The sequence below is a fragment of the Oncorhynchus masou genome, chromosome 28 (genome assembly GCF_036934945.1).
Source record: "Oncorhynchus masou masou isolate Uvic2021 chromosome 28, UVic_Omas_1.1, whole genome shotgun sequence".
NCBI classification, from domain to species: domain Eukaryota; kingdom Metazoa; phylum Chordata; class Actinopteri; order Salmoniformes; family Salmonidae; genus Oncorhynchus; species Oncorhynchus masou.
In genome coordinates, this window is record NC_088239.1 from 76,916,490 (window position 1) to 76,937,576 (window position 21,087).

At 42.9% G+C, this 21,087-nt stretch overlaps 1 protein-coding gene across 2 annotated transcripts in view; it reads right to left on the reverse strand.

Moving 5' to 3' along the window:
- Positions 1-16,906, reverse strand: part of slc12a2 (solute carrier family 12 member 2) — a 75,076-nt gene extending 58,170 nt beyond the window's left edge. The window contains exon 1 of one of the 2 annotated variants that reach the window (XM_064943419.1): positions 15,810-16,906. In XM_064943419.1, the coding sequence (XP_064799491.1) occupies positions 15,810-16,346 (537 nt within the window). In that variant the 5' untranslated portion in view covers positions 16,347-16,906. The remainder of the gene's footprint in view (positions 1-15,809) is intronic. The other variant, XM_064943418.1, reaches the window with a different exon arrangement.
- Between the last annotated feature and the right edge of the window lie 4,181 nt (positions 16,907-21,087).

Genomic DNA, 21,087 nt, shown 5'->3' on the forward strand with positions numbered 1-21,087 from the left:
TAGGAATTTTTATTACACCACATTTTGCTCCCTGGCAGGGACAGCAGACTCTGCGTAGAGCTAAAGAGCGAGACCAGGGTAGCTCATATACTGCCCGAGGAAATGCCGAGAACTGATATTGTACTGCCGACAATCCCCTCAAAAAACATACATCAAAAGCACTTTACTTCTTTCCCGGGGCTATGACTATCACCTTGTTACCGGTGGGATCTTCAAGACAGTAGCCCACTGGCAGCTTCTGTGAGCGTCAGTCAGCTGACATGCTCGGACTGCTGTGTACCTGGTAGTAAGACCTGAGTGTACAGACGAGCTGTTCACGTCTATAGAGGAAGTGCTGGGATGGAACAGAACTGGGTACCAGGAGTTAAAACATGGACCAGCTTCTGTTCCCATGTCGCTTCTGTACCCCATCTGTTATTTATTCATTCAAAATCATATAAAGAGATTCAAATGTTCCCGTTAAACAAGCATCAAGTCTTGGCACATTTTGAGCGGTAATAAAATAAGTGGGCAAAGCAGTATTGAATTCTAAAAAATCTGCTTGGTGTGCCAGCGAGAGCCAACGCTTCCGAAACTCACACCACTGGAGAGCAGACGGCACAGAACGAGTCAGAGAACATTATCTACGTGGGTGAAGTAATACAAAGAGCAGAGTTCCACAACAATGCCAAAGCATTAGCTGGGCAGAGGAAACTGTAGTTGGATCAGCCAAGGAGAAGATGGCCTCCAAAAAAACACGAGCAAACCGATATCACACCAAGCAAAATTGACCTCAGGAAAAGGAAAGACTTGAATAACGATGAATGAAAATAAAATCAATAGAGAACAATTGTGTGTGCAAACAGCTAACACAATAGGATACAGGGCTAGGCTAGACCTTGTAGATGTATGAATCCACAAACTAATCTGGCAATAGAACATGTTTCATAATAAACGCTGTTCTCTCCTGTGGGTTAGCAGGTTTCCAAGAATTGACGCAACACCTCTAATCAAAAAAACAAATAACACTCCAATTAATATCAGTATTCTTGGAACGGCCGGTTCCCCCCACTGCAATCCCAAATGGCATCACGGAACAAAATAGCGACTGCCTGCATCACAACCCAGGTTCCAATTTGGCTCTGCTAAACAGACAGCTTTGTTGGGTTGCGTTTTATAGGTGACCCTTGCGCAAGGGTGAGCTCATTTCTAAACAGGAAATGAGCACCTTTCCTCTCATACCTGCCCAATAATGAAAACAAAACCTGTCCAAACCCCTGTAACTGGCCCACTCATAAGGTTTCACCTTGAGCTGGGGTTAAGATCGCCCGCCATCTTTCCTCCCATTCATAATAAGACCTTTGTCTATATAGAGTGCAATTAGCAGTCGGCATACCACAGGTATATACGGCTGTTGACAAGTGCACTTTTCTTTTCGGAATTAAAAGATCTAGATAACTAGACGCTCAGAGGTCAGTGAATGTCGAGTTGTAACGGTGGCCACTGCCTATATAGTCTCCCCCCGGAGGGAGAAAGACGGGATCATCAAAGTAGTATAATTGATGACCAGCAGGACACTGGAGCTCTTCAAGCATCCTGGATCCATTAGGATCAATGACGTCATCAAACTCAGGCCCCTCCATGTTGTGACCCAGTGACAGATGACAGCGTTGATTAAAATGGGCAGGCTTCCTGTTCATGTTTATTTGCACCCTTCCACGTGAGCGAACACACACACACACACGATCTGGCTTATTTGTAACCAAGTACAGCATCAAATTGTGCTAGACTACCCATATATGGTTGCACGGCCCAAATACATCCCAGCTGCATTGCCGAAAGAAACACTGATGAAATCAATGGAAACCATATGTAATATGTGCACCCACTTACAGCGACTGAATGACGCATACAGACAAAAGTGTGGAGACAAACTGCAAGCAGCCATTGGAGACAATTCACACTAGCCCTCTCCTATACAAGCTTTTATCCTTGTAAAAAAATCTGAAGTCACACCATCTTCCCGTATAAATCGGCATAATTTTAGAGGTCTGGGACCACTGACAGCTCCAGGGCAATTACACCAGGACTCAGATTGATTTTAAAAAGTTTAACACACAAAATCTCCACACAAGGACTACTTTTTATTTATTTACTGTGTAAATTGTTCAAACATTTACTGGGGGGAAAAAAATGCAGATGCAAAGTTTGATCATTTTATTCTGTTACAAAACTCTGTATCTGCACAGTTCTCCCTGTGAATGTGTGTTTAAGAAATTCTAAATGGTTAAGTAGTCCTTGTTAACAAGGACTACTTAACAAGGACTACTTAACAAGGACTACTTAACAAGGACTACTTAACAAGGACTACTTAACAAGGACTACTTAAGTAGTCCTTGTTAAGTAGTCCTTGTTAAGTAGTCCTTGTTAAGTAGTCCTTGTTAATAGAGTTCTACGGTTTGTTAAACTTAGAAATCAAAATGTTTTTTGTTTGGTATTACATTTTAAAGTGAAAAATTTGAGTCGCAGTGTAATTCCAATACAGTGGAATTGCCCTCCAATAAAACCACGATGGGAGGAGGGTACTCATGACTGGCCACTGGTTAACCCAAAAGGCAAAGAGAAAGACCAGTTGACATGCAATGCAAAGCAGCACAAACATATAGTTACTAAACTGGCCACAGTTGGTGAACCACACACTGAGGCAGCACTCACACACAGAGCTGCTAGTACAATCCAGCAGTGGTCTATGGGAGTGTGACTAAAAAAAGGGACCAAACAGGGTTGGGATGGAAAGAAAAGGAGACCATGTTTACTAGCAGTAGCAGGCTGCAGCTGATTGTCATGTGGACTCTGTCTGTCTATCAGCCAGCTGTGCATTTATGATAAGATCATTGTTGCTTTGCGGGGTCACATGCTGTTCATTTGAGTAGTGGGGGGGGGGGGGGGGGGTGACATACAAATACGCGTGGCAGGTGCCATGGGCTTGGTTGAGGTTTCTAGCGTGTCGAAAATGTCGTCTAAGAACAAACTGATGTAAAAAGAAGATGTTCTTTCGTACCTGGCAAAACATTTGTTGGTTGTTCCTTCGTACCTGGCGAAATGTTTGTTGGTTGTTCTTTCGTACCTGGCAAAACATTTGTTGGTTGTTTTGGAGGCTGTAACAGCCATAAAAATTTAAGTTGTTTGCAATATCTGACCGATACCTTTATTCTTCAAGGCAAAAAAATATAAATATAAATATATATATAAAATTTGCTTGTTTTTTTATTCATCAAATCCGCCAAACGAGAACGCCTGAGCCAGTCTTTCATTTCTAGTGATGGGACTACCTTGCTTAGCAACAAAGCCCCTCATTGTTGCGGGGGACTCACTCGTCACCAGTTTCACTGTGGTGATCCAAGTGGTAATTCAACACAATTCAAAAGGCAACAGCAACACAAGGCAGGCAATTGCAGTTCCATTAGTACGACACACTAAGAGCCCTGGGTTCGACTCCCAGAGAGTTTGAACATGGGAGATGAATAATGAATGAAGTGGATGGGGGGGTACTCCGTTGCATCTAAAATGGTTCTCAGAGACCCAGAGAAAGCGAGACAAAGGGCAAAAAAAAGATATCCTAAAAAGCCATTACTGTTCACCTAATAGCTGAAGAAATTCCAAATTTACAGTTCAACGTGGGGAAAAAAAAACTGTTGTAGGCCTAAGGACGGTCAGTCATGAGAGAGAGACTTCTTGAAGATGCAGCATGAAGGGGAAAAGTTGTATACCATTCAACAGTCACCAATACTGATGATAGCATGTGGCCATGACAAGCAGCGAATCAGTCAGTCATCGGTTCTGATGCTATATGCAATAGCAGGCGACAGGAAATGTGTTTACGTGAAGGTGTTTTGTCCCCAAGGAAACGTTCTGAGAAGCCATGTGATAAGAATGCGGCCTATCATTGGTCATGTCAAGGGCTACTATTCAGCAAATAAGAACTAGCCACAAGTCTTCTATTAAAGATAGCGCCAATATTTACGCTCACCAAGCAGGTTTCCATTCAACCTTTTTATGTGAGTAAAGTACATGTCGGATAAATGTCACAACAGGCCTGACGGAAACACCAAACTTGTCTGGAAGCTTTCCAAATGTCAGCAAGACAAAATACACTAGACGAGGTAGATCATTTTTGTGTCTGTCAAATGTATTATGAGAGAGTGGCAGCAGAAACACCTTTATGAGCAAATATAACTATATTAAAATCAACATATGGAAGTAAACTTGGAGTGACACATGATATGTTGCGTGGTCCTTCCACTATGACTTGGGAAAGCACACAGTCGATTAGGCTACAGAGGAAATAAAGCTATGACCTTTACAATGGGGTGAAAGTTCACAGTGATGAGCTTCATGCTCCTTTCCAATAAATACAGAGTCTTATTCTGGTGATGTGAAGATCAATGCTTGGCTGCAGTTTGACAAATTAAAATGATCTTACTCTTTCGTACATACAATCATGTAGTAGGCTATCCCTGCACTGTATTAGCATGCTGTCAGATAGAGCACATGTTCCAAGAACACAGTGGGCACAATTGCTATATAAACACAAATGTTTTGACAAAACCATCAGTAGAGTTGAAAATGCCATGGAAACCCATTTAATTTTTTGTATGTTTTTTTTTTATATAATTAAAAGTGATTTATGTGCATTACGTCATCACGCACAGCCTTTAATCAGCAAGTAAGTTCGATGGAAATATTATCTATGCAGATTTTAGAATATTCACATGAAAAGCTGTCGCCAATTGGATGGAAAAATGGCTATAGAAATACCAGTTGTCAGTACGGAAGTATTTAGACCATAAAAGAAGTGAATACATTGCTCCATCTGTGACTGTGTAGCAGTGGCATCTTATGTCCTTCCCAGAGAGTAGGCCTACTCCAAGAAGGGAGAGTAAATAGTCATTTCTGACATTCACACTGACACTAATAGATATGACCGTGGGCAAGAGAGAAACCATACGCATACAAGAACATTTCACACAAGCACTTACAAGTGACTGCCAAATGGCGTGTATACATTACACAAGCTTGCAGGCCCACAACACAGTCAAGAACTGAATAAAGGCCTCCCTCTCCATTCACAGGTCAGACCAGAAGCCTGCTCCTTCTCCTGTTTCTGACACTGCATACAATCTTGAGCACAACTAGTGCAGAGGCAGAGGGAGAGAATAAACAAGTCCACGTGGAGTTGTTCCTAGCCAGGCCACTGCACAGAGCATCCCTTGTGCAAGCTAGTTAAAAGGGGACGCCGTCATGAGGTTAACTGCGACAAACGATGCAACAAAGTCTTACTTCAGACCTTGTTTACTTGCAAAGAAACTAACTAGGCTACAGGTAGCCTGACTACAAAACAACATTCAACTATTAATCCTGCTAGACACTCCTGTAAAGGAAGGGTTGGCGATACAAAGACAGTATCCATTTTGTTTTATCAACAACAAAAAAGACATGCTTAGACTGGTAAGACCGGACTGTGTAATGAACTAATAACAACGGAATGTACCAGAACAAAAACGATGGGGGTTAATGGGGTGCAGTTTTAATATTTGGACAGGGACACGGGATCCAACACAACATTGAGCTTGTTATGGTTACAGTAGAAGTCAGACATAACTCAGGCCTATTCAATTTGAAGGGTGCACCCCCCAAAAAATGTTTTGCAGTAAACCTGTGGTGACAGATGGACTTTTCACAAGTCACCACAAACACGCCAGTGTGAGTGACAGACCGACCTCTGCCATTGCAGGCGGAGGCTCCCAGCGTTGCTGCTCAGTTGTGATAGAGCTCCAAGCACATGGGACCAGAAACTACAACTGATATCCGGTTATCAATAATGAAAAGACGTTTCCAGACAAGCCCTCTTTGTTGACATGTGATCTAGGCTAGATCTAAAAAAGAAGTGACATTGCACACAGGAAATGGCAACTGAGGTGAAATCTTCATCGGAACACAACTTCCGCTTTTGAACAACAGAATGGGCGTAAGTGTGAGAGATTCAAGGTGAGCATTGAGGGCAAAGCCAAGCTGTGGATTGCATGCTCACTACATTGCCACTTCCAGCTCAATCAGTTAAATTAGACCTAGCCTGATCTCCAGGCCTCCTGCTCTGAAAAGGGCCACAAGAGACAACCTGTTGACAGCAAGCCCTGCCCACAGGACTGGCATCGCCATGGAGACCAAGGACATGAGTGCTAGGAGACGGGGGCTTTTGTGATGCCTGACCTGGTGGGAAACATCTGCCACGCAAAGCCCTTTAATTCAGCCCCAAATGACCAATTGTGTTTTCACTGCATCCAATAGAAAATGTCCCTAACAATGAAGTAACATTAGCTGGAGATCCTTCAAAGCAGTACAATAGAAGTGTAATAAGGGAACAATGTTCAACATGAGTTCACTGGAGAAGCACAACTAAACAAGTTTGTGCTCTGGCGAGATAATTTCAGCAGACTGCTCATGTCAAAATGTAAGACTATCCAATCATTCAGAATAGGATTCATGTTTAAAAGGCTACCTATCATACATTTAAATTTTAAAAAAGAGAGTGGGGTGTCACATCACATTTCCCCAGCACCAGGGCTTCCTATTTGAGTTAGTGGAAACATAACTAAAAAAGGGTTTGGTTGACTGGGCTAAGCCAGTGAAAAGCACAACCATGTCTATAGGGAGGAACACTGGTCTCTTAATAATTCCCTACTAATATGGCCTCTTGTTATTGAGGCCCTGCCTACCCAACACTCCACAGAGAAAGAGAGAGCGGGTCAAGACTTCACAATACGCTTGCTAGCTGCCAGAGAAGAAGGGATTGGTCAGCGTGTAACGACATGAGCCAATAGGAACACAGTAAAATAACGCCACTCGGCATCACCTTCCAAAGAATGTAGGAGAACAAAAGCTACATGTGGACATGTGTTTGTCATTGTCCTGTAACAGATAGCAATGGAATAGGCAGCAAAACACTGTAGTGTACCCAACTTGAAGTCCTTGTTTTTTGGAAACACACAAGAGGTAGTAATGGGAGCAATAAGGGCATTGCATCAAAAGGCATTACACTTTGATAAAATGTTCGCTAATACAAAAGGCTTATCGTGAGCTGTTCACACTTTTTACTGGGTCTCACATGTTCAAATTGCATTAAAAATATAAATTAGGCTTTACAGGCAGACATGTCTGCTCCCCATCACTAAAGGCCAAGAAGGCACACAGTACTACCGACTCATACTAGAGTTGGAAGTTAGCTGGCCTGTTCGTCGACTTTGTGCCCTCACTGTAGTGGCAGTGCGAAGACATCAATATTTCAGTACAATCTGCTTGGCTGCCCGGCGCAGAATAAATCTGTCCTGTCAGGGTTCCCCCTGGTTGGTCAATATAACAGGTCTCATGCGGCTTTTGCTGCTACTGCCGGGTGACGGGTTCAGGGACCAATGAGAATACACTAAAATGCTGCCCCTTTTTTATTTTATTTGAATGGAATTCACAACTGCCGTTGGTTTCGTTACGGAGTTTGTGTGTGGAACGGAGCCAGGGTGCTCAGCAATGGCCAGGTAACTTTAGCAGGCTATCACTCAAGTCCACTTTTATCAGCACTAACAATGGCTATTTGGTTGACTCATTGATTTAGGTGTAAGTCCACAGGCACAGGTCGATTAGCTACAATGGAATTTCCATTTGGCGTTTTCCATCATTAGTTTGCTCTACTGATAAAAGGAAAAGAAAAAAAAAATACACTACTCAAAAAAATAAAAGGGAATACTTAAACAACACAATGTAACTCCAAGTCAAATCACACTTCTGTGAAATCAAACTGTCCACTTAGGAAGCAACACTGATTGACAATACATTTCACATGCTGTTGTGCAAATGGAATAGACAACAGGTGGAAATTATAGGCAATTAGCAAGACACCCCCAATAAAAGGAGTGGTTCTGCAGGTGGTGACCACAGACCACTTCCTATGCTTCCTAGCTGATGTTTTGGTCACTTTTGAATGCTGGCGGTGCTTTCACTCTAGTGGTAGCATGAGACGGAGTCTACAACCCACACAAGTGGCTCAGGTAGTGCAGCTCATCCAGGATGGCACATCAATGCGACCTGTGGCAAGAAGGTTTGCTGTGTCTGTCAGCGTAGTGTCCAGAGCATGGAGGCGCTACCAGGAGACAGGCCAGTACATCAGGAGACGTGGAGGAGGCCGTAGGAGGGCAACAACCCAGCAGCAGTACCGCTACCTCCGCCTTGGTGCAAGGAGGAGCAGGAGGAGCACTGCCAGAGCCCTGCAAAATGACCTCCAGCAGGCCACAAATGTGCATGTGTCTGCTCAAACGGTCAGAAACAGACTCCATGAGGGTGGTATGAGGGCCCGACGTCCACAGGTGGGGGTTGTGCTTACAGCCCAACACCGTGCAGGACGTTTGGCATTTGCCAGAGAACACCAAGATTGGCAAATTCACCACTGGCACCCTGTGCTCTTCACAGATGAAAGCAGGTTAACACTGAGCACATGTGACAGACGTGACAGTCTGGAGACGCTGTGGAGAACGTTCTGCTGCTTGCAACATCCTCCATCATGACCGGTTTGGCAGTGGGTCAGTCATGGTGTGGGGTGGCATTTCTTTGGGGGGGGGGGGGGCGCACAGCCCTCCATGTGCTCGCCAGAGGTAGCCTGACTGCCATTAGGTACCGAGATGAGATTCTACAGACCCCTTGTGAGACCATATGCTGGTGCGGTTGGCCCTGGGTTCCTCCTAATGCAAGTCAATGCTAGACCTTATGTGGCTGGAGTGTGTCAGCAGTTCCTGCAAGAGGAAGGCATTGATGCTAAGGACTGGCCCACCCGTTCCCCAGACCTGAATCCAATTGAGCACATCTGGGACATCATGTCTCGCTCAATCCACCAACGCCACGTTGCACCACAGACTGTCCAGGAGTTGGCGGATGCTTTAGTCCAGGTCTGGGAGGAGATCCCTCAGGAGACCATCCGACACCTCATCAGGAGCACGCCCAGGCGTTGTAGGGAGGTCATACAGGCACGTGGAGGCCACACACACTACTGAGCCTCATTTTGACTTGTTTTAAGGACATTACATCAAAGTTGGATCAGCCTGTAGTGTGGTTTTCCACTTTAAATTGATTGACTCCAAATCCAGACCTCCATGGGTTGATAAATTTGATTTCCATTGATAATTTGTGCGTGATTTTGTTGTCAGCACATTCAACTATGTAAGTATTTCATAAGAATATTTGATTCATTCAGATCTAGGGTGTTATTTTAGTGTTCACTTTAATTTTTTTTTGCAGTACACACACACACACACACAAAAAAAACAATACCATGTTAGTAGAGATCTTGAAGCAACTAGAATGAACAGACTGCATTTGAATGCTTCCTCTGTGGCATAGAGCAACAAAATAATCTAGCGTTGAGGATGAGGGTTCTTTTATTCTCTTTTAGTCCTCATTTTGACTAATCTTCCAGGGCTCCTTAAAACATTAAAATACAATCAGATATAACACACTGTTACAGACAGACATAATACACCGACAATGATTGACTAGAACATATAGCATATGTGGGCAACTGCCAGCTACAGAAAATGCCCTCATGTTTTGAACCATGTGTATCAGTTAACGCCACGAGCACAAGTCATTCTAAGGTGATGAAATAACATGTAATAGTACCCAACTAGTTCTAAAAATGCATTCAATAGGGATGCTCTGCCAACTACATGACCTTGGACCAATAGGACACTACTTTTCATGAAAACCTTGGATGTCTGGACAGCGGGTCACCCTCTTGATTGCCATCGATAGCTAAGAGTCTAGGGTTTTGGATTTACTTTATGCTATTTTACTACATGACAGTGAATGCTAAGCTTCAGCATTCCATGCATACATGCAGAAAAAAAAGTGACATCTATATTTATTGTCATAGCAAAACAAGTACATTTTACCGGTGTCCAGTTACTGACAGCTGCCAGTGTACAGCTGCTCGTGTACAAAGGCAAGCATGTGGTCAAAAATGGCACATGTTCAACTGATGCATCCCAGGACAAAAATGGTGACATCTAAAACAAAATGTGCCGACGAAGGCCCTGTTCGGAACAGAAAAGATAAAAAAAACAGTCTTCCTTGCTTTCTTGAAGTAAACAGATTAGGAAAGAGTTGGCTGGGCGAAAGCAGTACAGATCAATCCTTAATCTACTTTAAGGAAGGAAAGAAGAATCACAAAATCACCTTAATTTCACCATATACATTTGTATGTACAGGAATTTGATTGAAATGTTGATGCCTCGATAAAACAGGACACAGACAGAAAACCGGATAAGTGGACAAAAAAGTGTATTTCAGACCTCTTGAATTTTCCCACATTGATACGTTACAGCCTTATTCTAAAATGTATTACAATTGTTCCCCCCAATCTACACACAATACCCCATAATTAACAAGCAAAAAAATGGTTTAGAAAACTTTGCTAATTTATAGAAGAAAAAAATGGAAATAGTACATTTCCATAAGTATTCAGACCCTTTACACCCAGTACTTTGGTGAAGCACCGTTGGCAGCGATTACATCAGTGTTCTTGGGTACGACTCTACAAGCTTGGCACACATGTATTTGGAGGATTTCTCCCATTCTTCTCTGCAGATCTTCTCAAGCTCTGTCAGGTTGGATGGGGAGCGTCGCTGCACAGCCATTTTCAGGTCTCTCCAGAGCTGTTCGAGCGGGTTCAAGTGCAGGCGCTGGTTGGGACACTGAAGGACATTGAGACTTGTCCCAAAGCCACTCCTGCGTTGTAAAAGTGTAATATGTGCTATGTAAGAAAGCTAACGTTTAAGTTCCTTGCTCAGAACATGAGAACATATGAAAGCTGGTGGTTCCTTTTAACATGAGTCTTCAATATTCCCAGGTAAGAAGTTTTAGGTTGTAGTTATTATTATGAATTATAAGTCTATTTCCCTCTATACCATTTGTATTTCATTAACCTTTGACTATTGGATGTTCTTATAGGCACTTTAGTATTGCCAGTGTAACAGTATAGCTTCCCTCCCTCTCCTCGCTCCTCCCTGGGCTCGAACCAGCAACACAAACAGCCACCATCGAAGCAGCATTACCCATGCAGAGCGAGGGGAACAACTACTAGAAGGCTCAGAGAGAGTGACGTTTGAAACGCTATTAGCGCGCGCTAACTAGCTAGCCATTTCACTTCGGTTACACCAGCCTCATCTCGGGAGTTGATAGGCTTGAAGTCATAAACAGCGCAATGTTCTTTTATAAAGAGAAGTTTAACGCTACCTCACAACTTACCTTGGCTTACTGCAGTCGCGTAACAGGCAGTCTCCTTGTGGAGTACAATGAGAGCGAGGCAGGTCGTTATTGCGTTGGACCAGTTAACTGTAGGGTTGCAAGATTGGATCCCCCAAGCTGAAAATCTGTCGTTCTGCCCCTGAACAAGGCAGTCAACCCACTGTTCCTAAGCCGTCATTGAAAATGAGAATGTGTTAACTGACTTGCCTAGTTAAATAAAAAGGTATAAAAAAAATAATTGGCCATTCCGATTAAAATCGGTCGACCTCTAGTCATTATGGCCAAACAGTTATGATTTTGTTTCATCAGACCAGAGAACATTTGACCAAAAAGTACGATCTTCGTCCCCAGGTCCAGTGGCAAACCGTAGTCTAAAAGGTCGACCGATTAATCGGAATGGCCGATTAATTAGGGCCGATTTCAAGTTCTCATAACAATCGGTAATTTTGAGCGCCAATTTGCCGATTTTTTTTTTTTATACCTTTATTTAACTAGGCAAGTCAGTTAAGAACACATTCTCAACTTATTTTAAGTGAAATAATCTGTCAGTAAACAATTGTTGGAACAATGACTTGTCATGCAAAGTAGATGTCTTAACTGACTTGCCAAAACTATAGTTTGTTAACAAGACATGTGGAGTGGTTGAAAAACGAGTTTTAATGACTCCAACCTAAGTGTATGTAAACTTCAACTGTATAGAGACATCTGTGCCTTTCCAAATAATGTCCAATCAATTGAATTTACCACAGGTGGATTCCAATTTGTAGAAACATCAAGGATGATCAATGGAAACCGGATGCACCTGACCTCAATTTTGCATCTCATAGCAAAGGGTCTGAACACTTATGTAAATAAGGTATCCGTTTTTAATTCTTTCACAAAAAAATCTAATCCCAATTTCACTTTGTCATTATGGGTTAGTGTGTGTAGATTGATGAGGGGGGGGGGGTGTATTTAAATCAATTTTAGGATGAGGCTGTAACATAACAAAATGTGGAAAAAGGGAAGAGGTCTGAATACTTTCCAAATGCACACAGAATTTACACAATCCACATACAGTATGTACACAAGGCTAAAAACTAGACTACACTATAAAACATGAGCTACACGGTCCAAAAATATAAAACGCAACAACTAAAGATTTTACTGAGTTACCGTGCATATAAGGTAATCAGTCAATTGAAATAAATTAGGCCCTAATCTATGGATTTCAAGACAGGGAATACAGATATGCATGTTGGTCCAAGATACTTCAGGGGAGGAAAAAGTAGGGGCTTGGATAAGAAAACCAGTCAGTATCTGGTGTGACCACCATTTGCCTAATACAGTGAGACATCTCCTTCGCATAGAGTTGATCAGCCTGTTGATTGTGGCCTGTGGAATGTTGTCCCACTCCTCAATGGCTGTGTGAAGTTGCTGGATATTGGCAGAAACTGTCGTACACATCGATGCATCCCAAACATGCTCAATGGGTGAAATGTCTGATCTTTGAAGAATTTCAGGTTCCAGGAATTGTGTACAGATACTTGCGACATGGGGAATTATGTCGAAACATGGGGTGATGGCGGTGGATGAATGGCACAACAATGGGCCTCGGGATCTTGTCACGCATCTCTGTGCATTCAAATTGCCATTGATAAAAGGCAGTTGGCCGTAGCTTATGCTTCCCCATAACATAACCCCACCATGGGGCGCTCTGTTCACAACAAATCGATCGCCTACACAACGGCATACACTCTCTGCCATCTGCCCGTTACAGTTGAAACCGGGATTAATCTATGAAAAGCACAATTCTCCAGCGTACCAATGGCCATCAAAAGTGAGCATTTGCCCCCAGAAGTCAGTCATGATGCCAAACTGCAGTCAGGTCAAGACAATGAGCACACAGATGAGCTTCCCTGAGACGGTTTCTGACAGTTTGTGCAGAAATTATTTGGATGTGCAAACCCAGTTTCATCAGCTGCCCGGGTGGCTGGTCTCAGACGATCCCACAACTGAAGAAGCCGGATGTGGAGGTCCTGGGCTGGCGTGGTTACACGTGGTCTGCGGTTGTGAGAACGGTTGGATGTACTGCCAAATTCTCTAAAATGATGTTGAGGCGGCTTATGGTAGAGAAATTAACATTACATTTTCTGGCAACAGCTCTGGTGGACATTCCTGCAGTTAGCATGCCAATTGCACACTCCCTCAAATCTGTGGCATTGTGATGTGACAAAACTGCATACATGCCACACTTGTCAAGGATGCATTATCTTTGCAAATGAGAAATGCTCACTAGCAGGGATGTAAAGAAAATAGTGCAAAGAATGAGAAATAAGTTTTTTGTGCATATGGAAAATTTCTGGGAACTTTTATTTCCGCCCATGAAACATGGGACAAACACTTTACATTGTGTTATATTTTTGTTCAGTTTACATGATAACTAATGCATGCATTTAATATGTATTCAAACAGAGCCTGTCTGGATCTCAAAATGTCTATGGCAATGTGTTATGCTGCTGAAATATATGCTCGGATAAGGAGACGACCACAGATCTATAGTAGGAAACTGAAGTGGCGATTGTAACAAGACTAGAAAATAATCTCTGTCTTGACTATGAATTAATCGTTATTCCTTGTGTAGCCTATATTAGGCCACAAGAGCATGGCACACAAATGCCCTCAAGGACATACAGTATGTCAGCTAACATGTAGAGCACGTGTCACTCATTCCACAGATGGTAGTGTCTGCAAATTTTTCACACCTCTCTTGTGCTTGATTGATGAAATAAGGTCACCAATTAGTAAGGAACTCTCCTCACCTGGTTGTCTAGGGCTTCATTGAAAATAAAAAAATAAAAACCAGTAGACACTAGGCCCTCCATGGAATTAGTTTGACAGCCCTGATGTAGAGGGTTGTCGCTTCATGAGTTCATCATGCCAAATATATTAGCCCACATGCCTTATCAATATCATAACCATGTTCTCCACATACAAGCTGTAAGACATGTGGTTATAAAAGCCATATGGAAACAGTCTCCATACATACTGGCAGCTCGAATGGACATCATTAGAATACTACAACAACATAAAAGCCTACAAAAAAAAGGTAGGTATTGAGAAGACATGGGTGAAAAGTGGAAATTTATGTCTGGAGATATGGAGCCTAGACAAAGGCTAATGGATAAAGGAAGGGGTCATGCTGCCAGTTAACCTCCCATGTGTCAGTCAGGAACGCCCCCGCCTGCTTACCAGTCTCCAAGACATAATGGCCCATGGAATGTCAACATGGCACACGGCCTTCAGTTGTTTTTCTTTCATCCGCCAATAAGTTTTACAGAACGATACGAAGAGCACAGGACTGGCATGCCAGGGAAATGTGTCAATGCTTAGCAGTAATGCTCTGGAATTAAGAGTCCCGTTTGAGTTATTATTGGGGGCAAGTTTTAAATAAAGTAGGATTTACATAGATTTGCTGACCAAATATAAGGGCTAACATTGTGGACAATGACCAGTGTGCTTGGGATTGATTTGTCATGGTCAAGTGTAAAAGATCACATCAGTACTTAGATAAACCCATAAGCTACTAGACACAGAAATTGTATTACTTAGCTGTAACTAACATTATCAGGTAAGTTAATTTAAATTAGGACAGGATGAACTATTTGACTACTGGGTCAGAAAACGTCTCATATTACAAAGCAGGAAGTCCGGGTGTCTACAGATCACATCAATAGCCAAGTAAAATGTATCCAAGGAAATATACTTCAACCTATCCTGTGAATACAACTGCATAACTAACGCCAGTATAATACTTATATAATAGCTCTACCAGAATGACTGATTATAAGTAGGCCTAGTTAGATACAGTGTAACCGACGGCTGAGCTGCGAGATAAATGTTGTTTTCATCCTGGTGGGAGTCTCACGTGCGCACAATTGTTGGACATATTCTGGAAATATTAGCTACTCTAATATATTACTCAGTTGGGAACTATCAAAATACACCGAAATATCGTTGACTTGCCACAGCTAGGTAAACAAATGTGTTTTTGCTAAGTAAAACATAATTTTGTCAATTCCTGATTCCAATTTCCTACTTTGTGACAAAAGCTTTCATTCTTGTAACCCGAAACCATGCATTCTATGCGCTACGTAAAACTGACAAATAATGTGTGACGACATCATTCAAGTACAATGAATACGTGGTGGAGCCTATCCACATGCGTTTCTATTGAAGAATGCGCACAGTTCCACTGTTCCACACCGACATCCCACCAATGTTGCTAATGACAGGCATGTAGCTAGCCATCCTTTTTACCAAGTACAATAAACGAGCATGAGACTGTAAAATGATCCACTCACCACAACATGGTCTAAATACAGAAACTAAAGCTAACAAATTGACGCCCCACAAGCTTGGAACGTTGATGCAGCAGTGGCGCCCCATGTGTGCTCTGTCCTAGCACGCGCTAGCATCCGTGTCAAAGCCATGAGTTTGCTTACTTTGTCTAGCTCGTCATGCAGCTCCGAAAGGGTGGGTCTTATCAGCTTGTCCCCCAGAGGCGCAGCAGTTTGCCGGTAGAAGTCGATGTTCGGCACGGCATCGATGGTGTTGTGACCAAAAGTCCTTAGGTAATAGGTGTTTGTATGGGTGTCGTAATGGTAGTGATGTTGGCCTCCTGTCGAAGAATGTAGGCTGCCCTCACTCATCACGGTGTCTCCATTCTGGAAACCTTCAGCGGGCACTGCTTCTGGTGGGCTTGCTCCACTCGGATCTACAAAGTTCACCACACGGAACCGACCCTTTGCCTCCTCGCCACCCGCCGCTGGCTCCGAACCTTCGGGTGCGGGAGCGTCTTTATCGCCAGATGCGAGCGTTTTGTCAGCGGCACCGGCTGCTTCGGCCACCAGGTCCACCTGGAACCGACTCGAGCTGGGTGTCGGGCCGGCGGGCTTCAAACCTGTATCCACGGCCAGACCCTCATTTTCTGGCGCGGGGTTCTCTCCCTGGGCAGGAGGCAAGGAGGATGGCGCCGACATTGCAAATATTACCGGTAAATGAAGGACCTTTTAAGGGGGGGAAAAATCCTAGCTAAATGTCCGGCACAACTCGTGTGCAATAGCAAAAGTACACTGCTTCTAAACCCCGGTTCTTTCCGACATATAAGTAGTCAGCTCACACTCCTGGTACCGCCCAAGTGGTGGAAGACCGTCTGGATAGTTGGTCCCAGAGAAACGCGGTGCTTTCGAATTCAGAAAAAGCCGAATGCCACTTCTGCCTCTCAAAAAGGTAGCACAACCACAAATCATGCAGAGATACAAATGGAGAAGGATGGCTTGCTAGCTGTCTCAGTATACACTCTCAGAGATTAAAAAAAGGCATCAACTTTCAGCCCTAGCCAACGCTACTCATCAAGAGATGAAATCTCCGAGTAGCCTCTCGGTCCTCTAGCTTTCCGCACACTTGTACGAAAGCGAATAAAATCGGCGATGTGATGTTTTTTTAAGAGTAGGATGCTCTATCGACCTTGCCGCAACTCTTCCGAGATTCCCAAAACAACCGTCGCCTCGCTCATATATACACACTGCAGTAAGGCAACGCTTTAGGGTGGGTTCCAAACGGAAGGTAGAGCTCGCGAGATTTCAGCACAGCGTGTTTTTTTTGCACTGAGGTATGTTTTTTTTTTTTTTTTACGTAATACAAAGGATGTTCCAGAGTCTGTAGGTAGAGAAAAAAAGTACAATCATTATAATAACATCACCTATAGATATGCAAAAATGTGGGTAACTTTCGTGCAATTGCGAATGGTAAATACTGTATACATCATCCCAAACCACAGAGAAGGAAAATGATAATGAAATTAAAGTTGCCTCACACGTTCTAATCATAGAAAATATATTACACACACATTCAAATAATAGAAAATATATAACAATTTTGAAGTACTACGTGTCAATTTATAGTGTCACTTGCAGGTCCAGACAAAACCAAGGAATTGGTTTGAGTTTATCGCAATTTAATTAAATCATTTTTGTAATTTAATCAAAGTTACAAGTGAGTTATGTGTCCAAAATATAATGCTTTTTGGATTGGTCCACTAGCCCACACATTATGGTCATGTACAGTATGTTAAAACATTTTTTACGGTTTACATTATACCGAACAGCAATTGGTCTCTGTTTGGTGGTTGGCCGGGTCAAATGCACCAGCTGTTGTACTTTTTGTTTATCACATGCTCAATTAGGGCCTCCCTAAACTTGTTGTAAATGTTGGTATTCATTGTTACATTTGTCCAGCAGAAAACGGTCCATTAGGGAGGACCTGCAGGGTTTTTGTTTATTCTTTTCGATTAAGACGTAAACAACTAGGTGAGTTGAGTTCCTTACTAATTAGTTACCTTAATTTATCAATCAAGTACAAGGGTGGATTGAAAACTTGCAAACACTCGGCCCTCTGTGAAATGAGTTTGACACATACATTAAAGACATATCTAATCTGTGTTGTCGTTTATAGTCTAGATTAGATACAGAAGAAACAAAGACATCAGATTGCATGGGTTTGTAGTATTTTTTTGCAGGCTACCTTTCTGACGCGTAATAAGGACCTTGGATGTCTGTCTGGAGAAGAGCTGTGTCCAGTGCACAATGCTGAGGGTTTGTTTACTGTTACATCCACATGCATACCATAGATCACACTCATATCAATGGATTGTCAGCAATGTGACACCACACCCCTAATTCCTGACCCTACCCTCTCCAAGTCAACCAATGTCCTTGTTAACAAAAAAGTTGGGGCTTAATGTTGGGAATATGGGATATTAATATTGGAAATGTGGAATATGTTTCCACTGGATGTTGGCAATAGAGGGTATTTTAAATGACAATGTATAATAGAAAAATACATCCACATGAAGACATCATCATGATTGATTATGAAATTTTAATGAATGACAAGTGCATTTAGAACAATACATTATTAATCAGAGCCCTATGATTGTCTGTTGAATTTTTTCCATTAATCCCATAGCTTTCTTTCCTCACTGCATACAACACTACTGTCCACTGTCCATCATTTGGTTGCAACTTCTAAGTTTTCCACTTCAATGGTCTGGAGGTCTGCCTGTAGTGTGGAAGTTGGAGATCTGGCTGCTTCAGTGTGCACTGCAGCTCTTTGCTCTTGGCACCGCAACATCTTTGCCCAGCAGAGTTCTAAGGCCAGAGGTCAGACCCATCAGAAAGTTTCTTCTCCTCATTACCTAGCTCCTCTCTAATCCTGTTAATACAATTCTCTACAGCCCAGGAGCTCATTACAGTGAACCAGTCAGCCAGGTCAGGCAATGACAGCCACTCAGTCTGTCTTCTAGCTAGCTCACTAGCTCAGACACTCACGACCCAGTCAAATAAGTGTGCTGGTCACATAATTGAATTATTATTATTTTTTAAAGAGCTTTGGAGAGGTTGAGGGTAAGTAAATGTATAAGATCCTTGCCTGTCAAACGGTCCTTATGAAATGCAGAGAGTTTAGGATGGGGCATAGTGGCCAGGGGATGAAATGTGAAAAGTCCAGACTGGTTCAGAAGAGGAGGAATGCTTCTTATGCATACGTACACTACCAGCATCAATGCATGTTTGTCCAGAGTGGCAAATGTGGAAGACTCCATTGCATGCACTGGTGGGCAATAGGCGTCAGCCCATCTGTTGTGAAATTATTTCATTATTTGCGCAGGTCTTTTCATTTGAAGGTCATCTGTTATTTGAAATGAAATGGTTGCAGTGTATTTGTGAAAGTAAAAGAGCAAAATGGCGGAAATAATGGATAGATGATGGCCTTTAAACAAAAGTATACAACTGCACAGGACCTTGATCACCTAAATTAGTCTGGTTATGGCCAGGAAACTCCCCAGGACCTTGAAACGCTGAATTAGTCTGGTTATGGCCAGGCAACTCCCCAGGACCACCTTAGTGGTTCCAAACTTCTTCCATTTAAAAATGATGGAGGCCACTGTGTTCTTGGGGACCTTCAATGCTGCAGACATTTTTTGGTACCCTTCCCCAGATCTGTGCCTCGACACAATCCTGTCTTGGAGCTCTACGGACAATTCCTTCGACCTCATGGCTTGGTTTTTGCTCTGACATGTACTGTCAACTGTGGGACCTTAGACTGGTGTGTGCCTTTTCAAATCACTTCCAATCAATTGAATTTACCATAGGTGGACTCCAATCAAGTTGTAGAAACATCTCAAGGATGATCAATGGAAACAGGATGCACCTGAGCTCAATTTTGTGTCTCATAGCAAAGGGACTGAACACTTATGCAAATAAGGTATTTCTGTTTTTTATTTAGAATAAATTTGCAAACATTTCAAAAAAACTGTTTTCACTTTGTCATTGTGGGGTATTGTGGGTAGATTGCTGAGTTTCTTTTTTTATTTAATCAATTTTAGAATAAGCCTGTAACGTAACAAAATGTGGAAAAAGTCAAGGGGTCTGAATACTTCCCGAAGGCGCTGTAAGTGAAAGTAGGAATTTTGTGTGAATGAATGAAAGAAGTGCTTTTTTCATAAAAGTGAATAATTCAGGGCAATAATCTGATCGCTGGGAGGAGGAGTGGGATGGTGTTTGGAAAAGCATCATTGATTGCCAAGCAACCTTGGATGTTTAAGTGGGTGGGTGATTAGACTACGGAGACGGGCACATTGTGCTCCACTTCCTAGCATTCTTCTTGCCAATGTCCAGTCTCTTGACAACAAGGTTGATGAAATCCGAGCAAGGGTAGCATTCCAGAGGAACATCAGAGACTGTAACGTTCTGTGCTTCACGGAAACATGGCTCACTGGAGAGACGCTATCCGAAGCGGTGCAGCCAACGGGTTTCTCCACGCATCGCGCCGACAGAAACAAACACCTTTCTGGTAAGAAGAGGGGTGGTGGTGTATGCCTTATGGCTAACGAGGCATGGTGCGATGAAAGAAACATACAGGAACTCAAATCCTTCTGTTCACCTGATTTAGAATTCCTCACAATCAAATGTAGACCGCATTATCTACCAAGAGAATTCTCTTCGATTATAATCACAGCCGTATATATCCCCCCCCAAGCAGACACATCGATGGCTTTGAACGAACTTTATTTAACTCTGCAAACTGGAAACCATTTATCCGGAGGCTGCATTCATTGTTGCTGGGGATTTTAACAAGGCTAATCTGAAAACAAGACTCCCTAAATTTTATCAGCATATTGATTGCGCAACCAGGGGTGGAAAAACCTTGGATCACTGTTACTCTAACTTCCGCGACGCATATAAGGCCCTGCCCCGCCCCCCTTTCGGAAAAGCTGACCACGACTCCATTTTGCTGATACCTGCCTACAGACAAAAACTAAAAAAAGAAGCTCCCACGCTGAGGTCTGTCCAACGCTGGTCCAACCAAGCTGACTCCACACTCCAAGACTGCTTCCATCACGTGGACTGGGACATGTTTCGTATTGCGTCAGATAACAACATTGACGAATACGCTGATTCGGTGTGCGAGTTCATTAGAACGTGCGTTGAAGATGTCGTTCCCATAGCAACAATTAAAACATTCCCTAACCAGAAACCGTGGATTGATGGCAGCATTCGCGTGAAACTGAAAGCGCGAACCACTGCTTTCAATCAGGGCAAGGTGTCTGGTAACATGACTGAATACAAACAGTGCAGCTATTCCCTCCGTAAGGCTATCAAACAAGCTAAGCGTCTGTACAGAGACAAAGTAGAATCTCAATTCAACGGCTCAGACACAAGA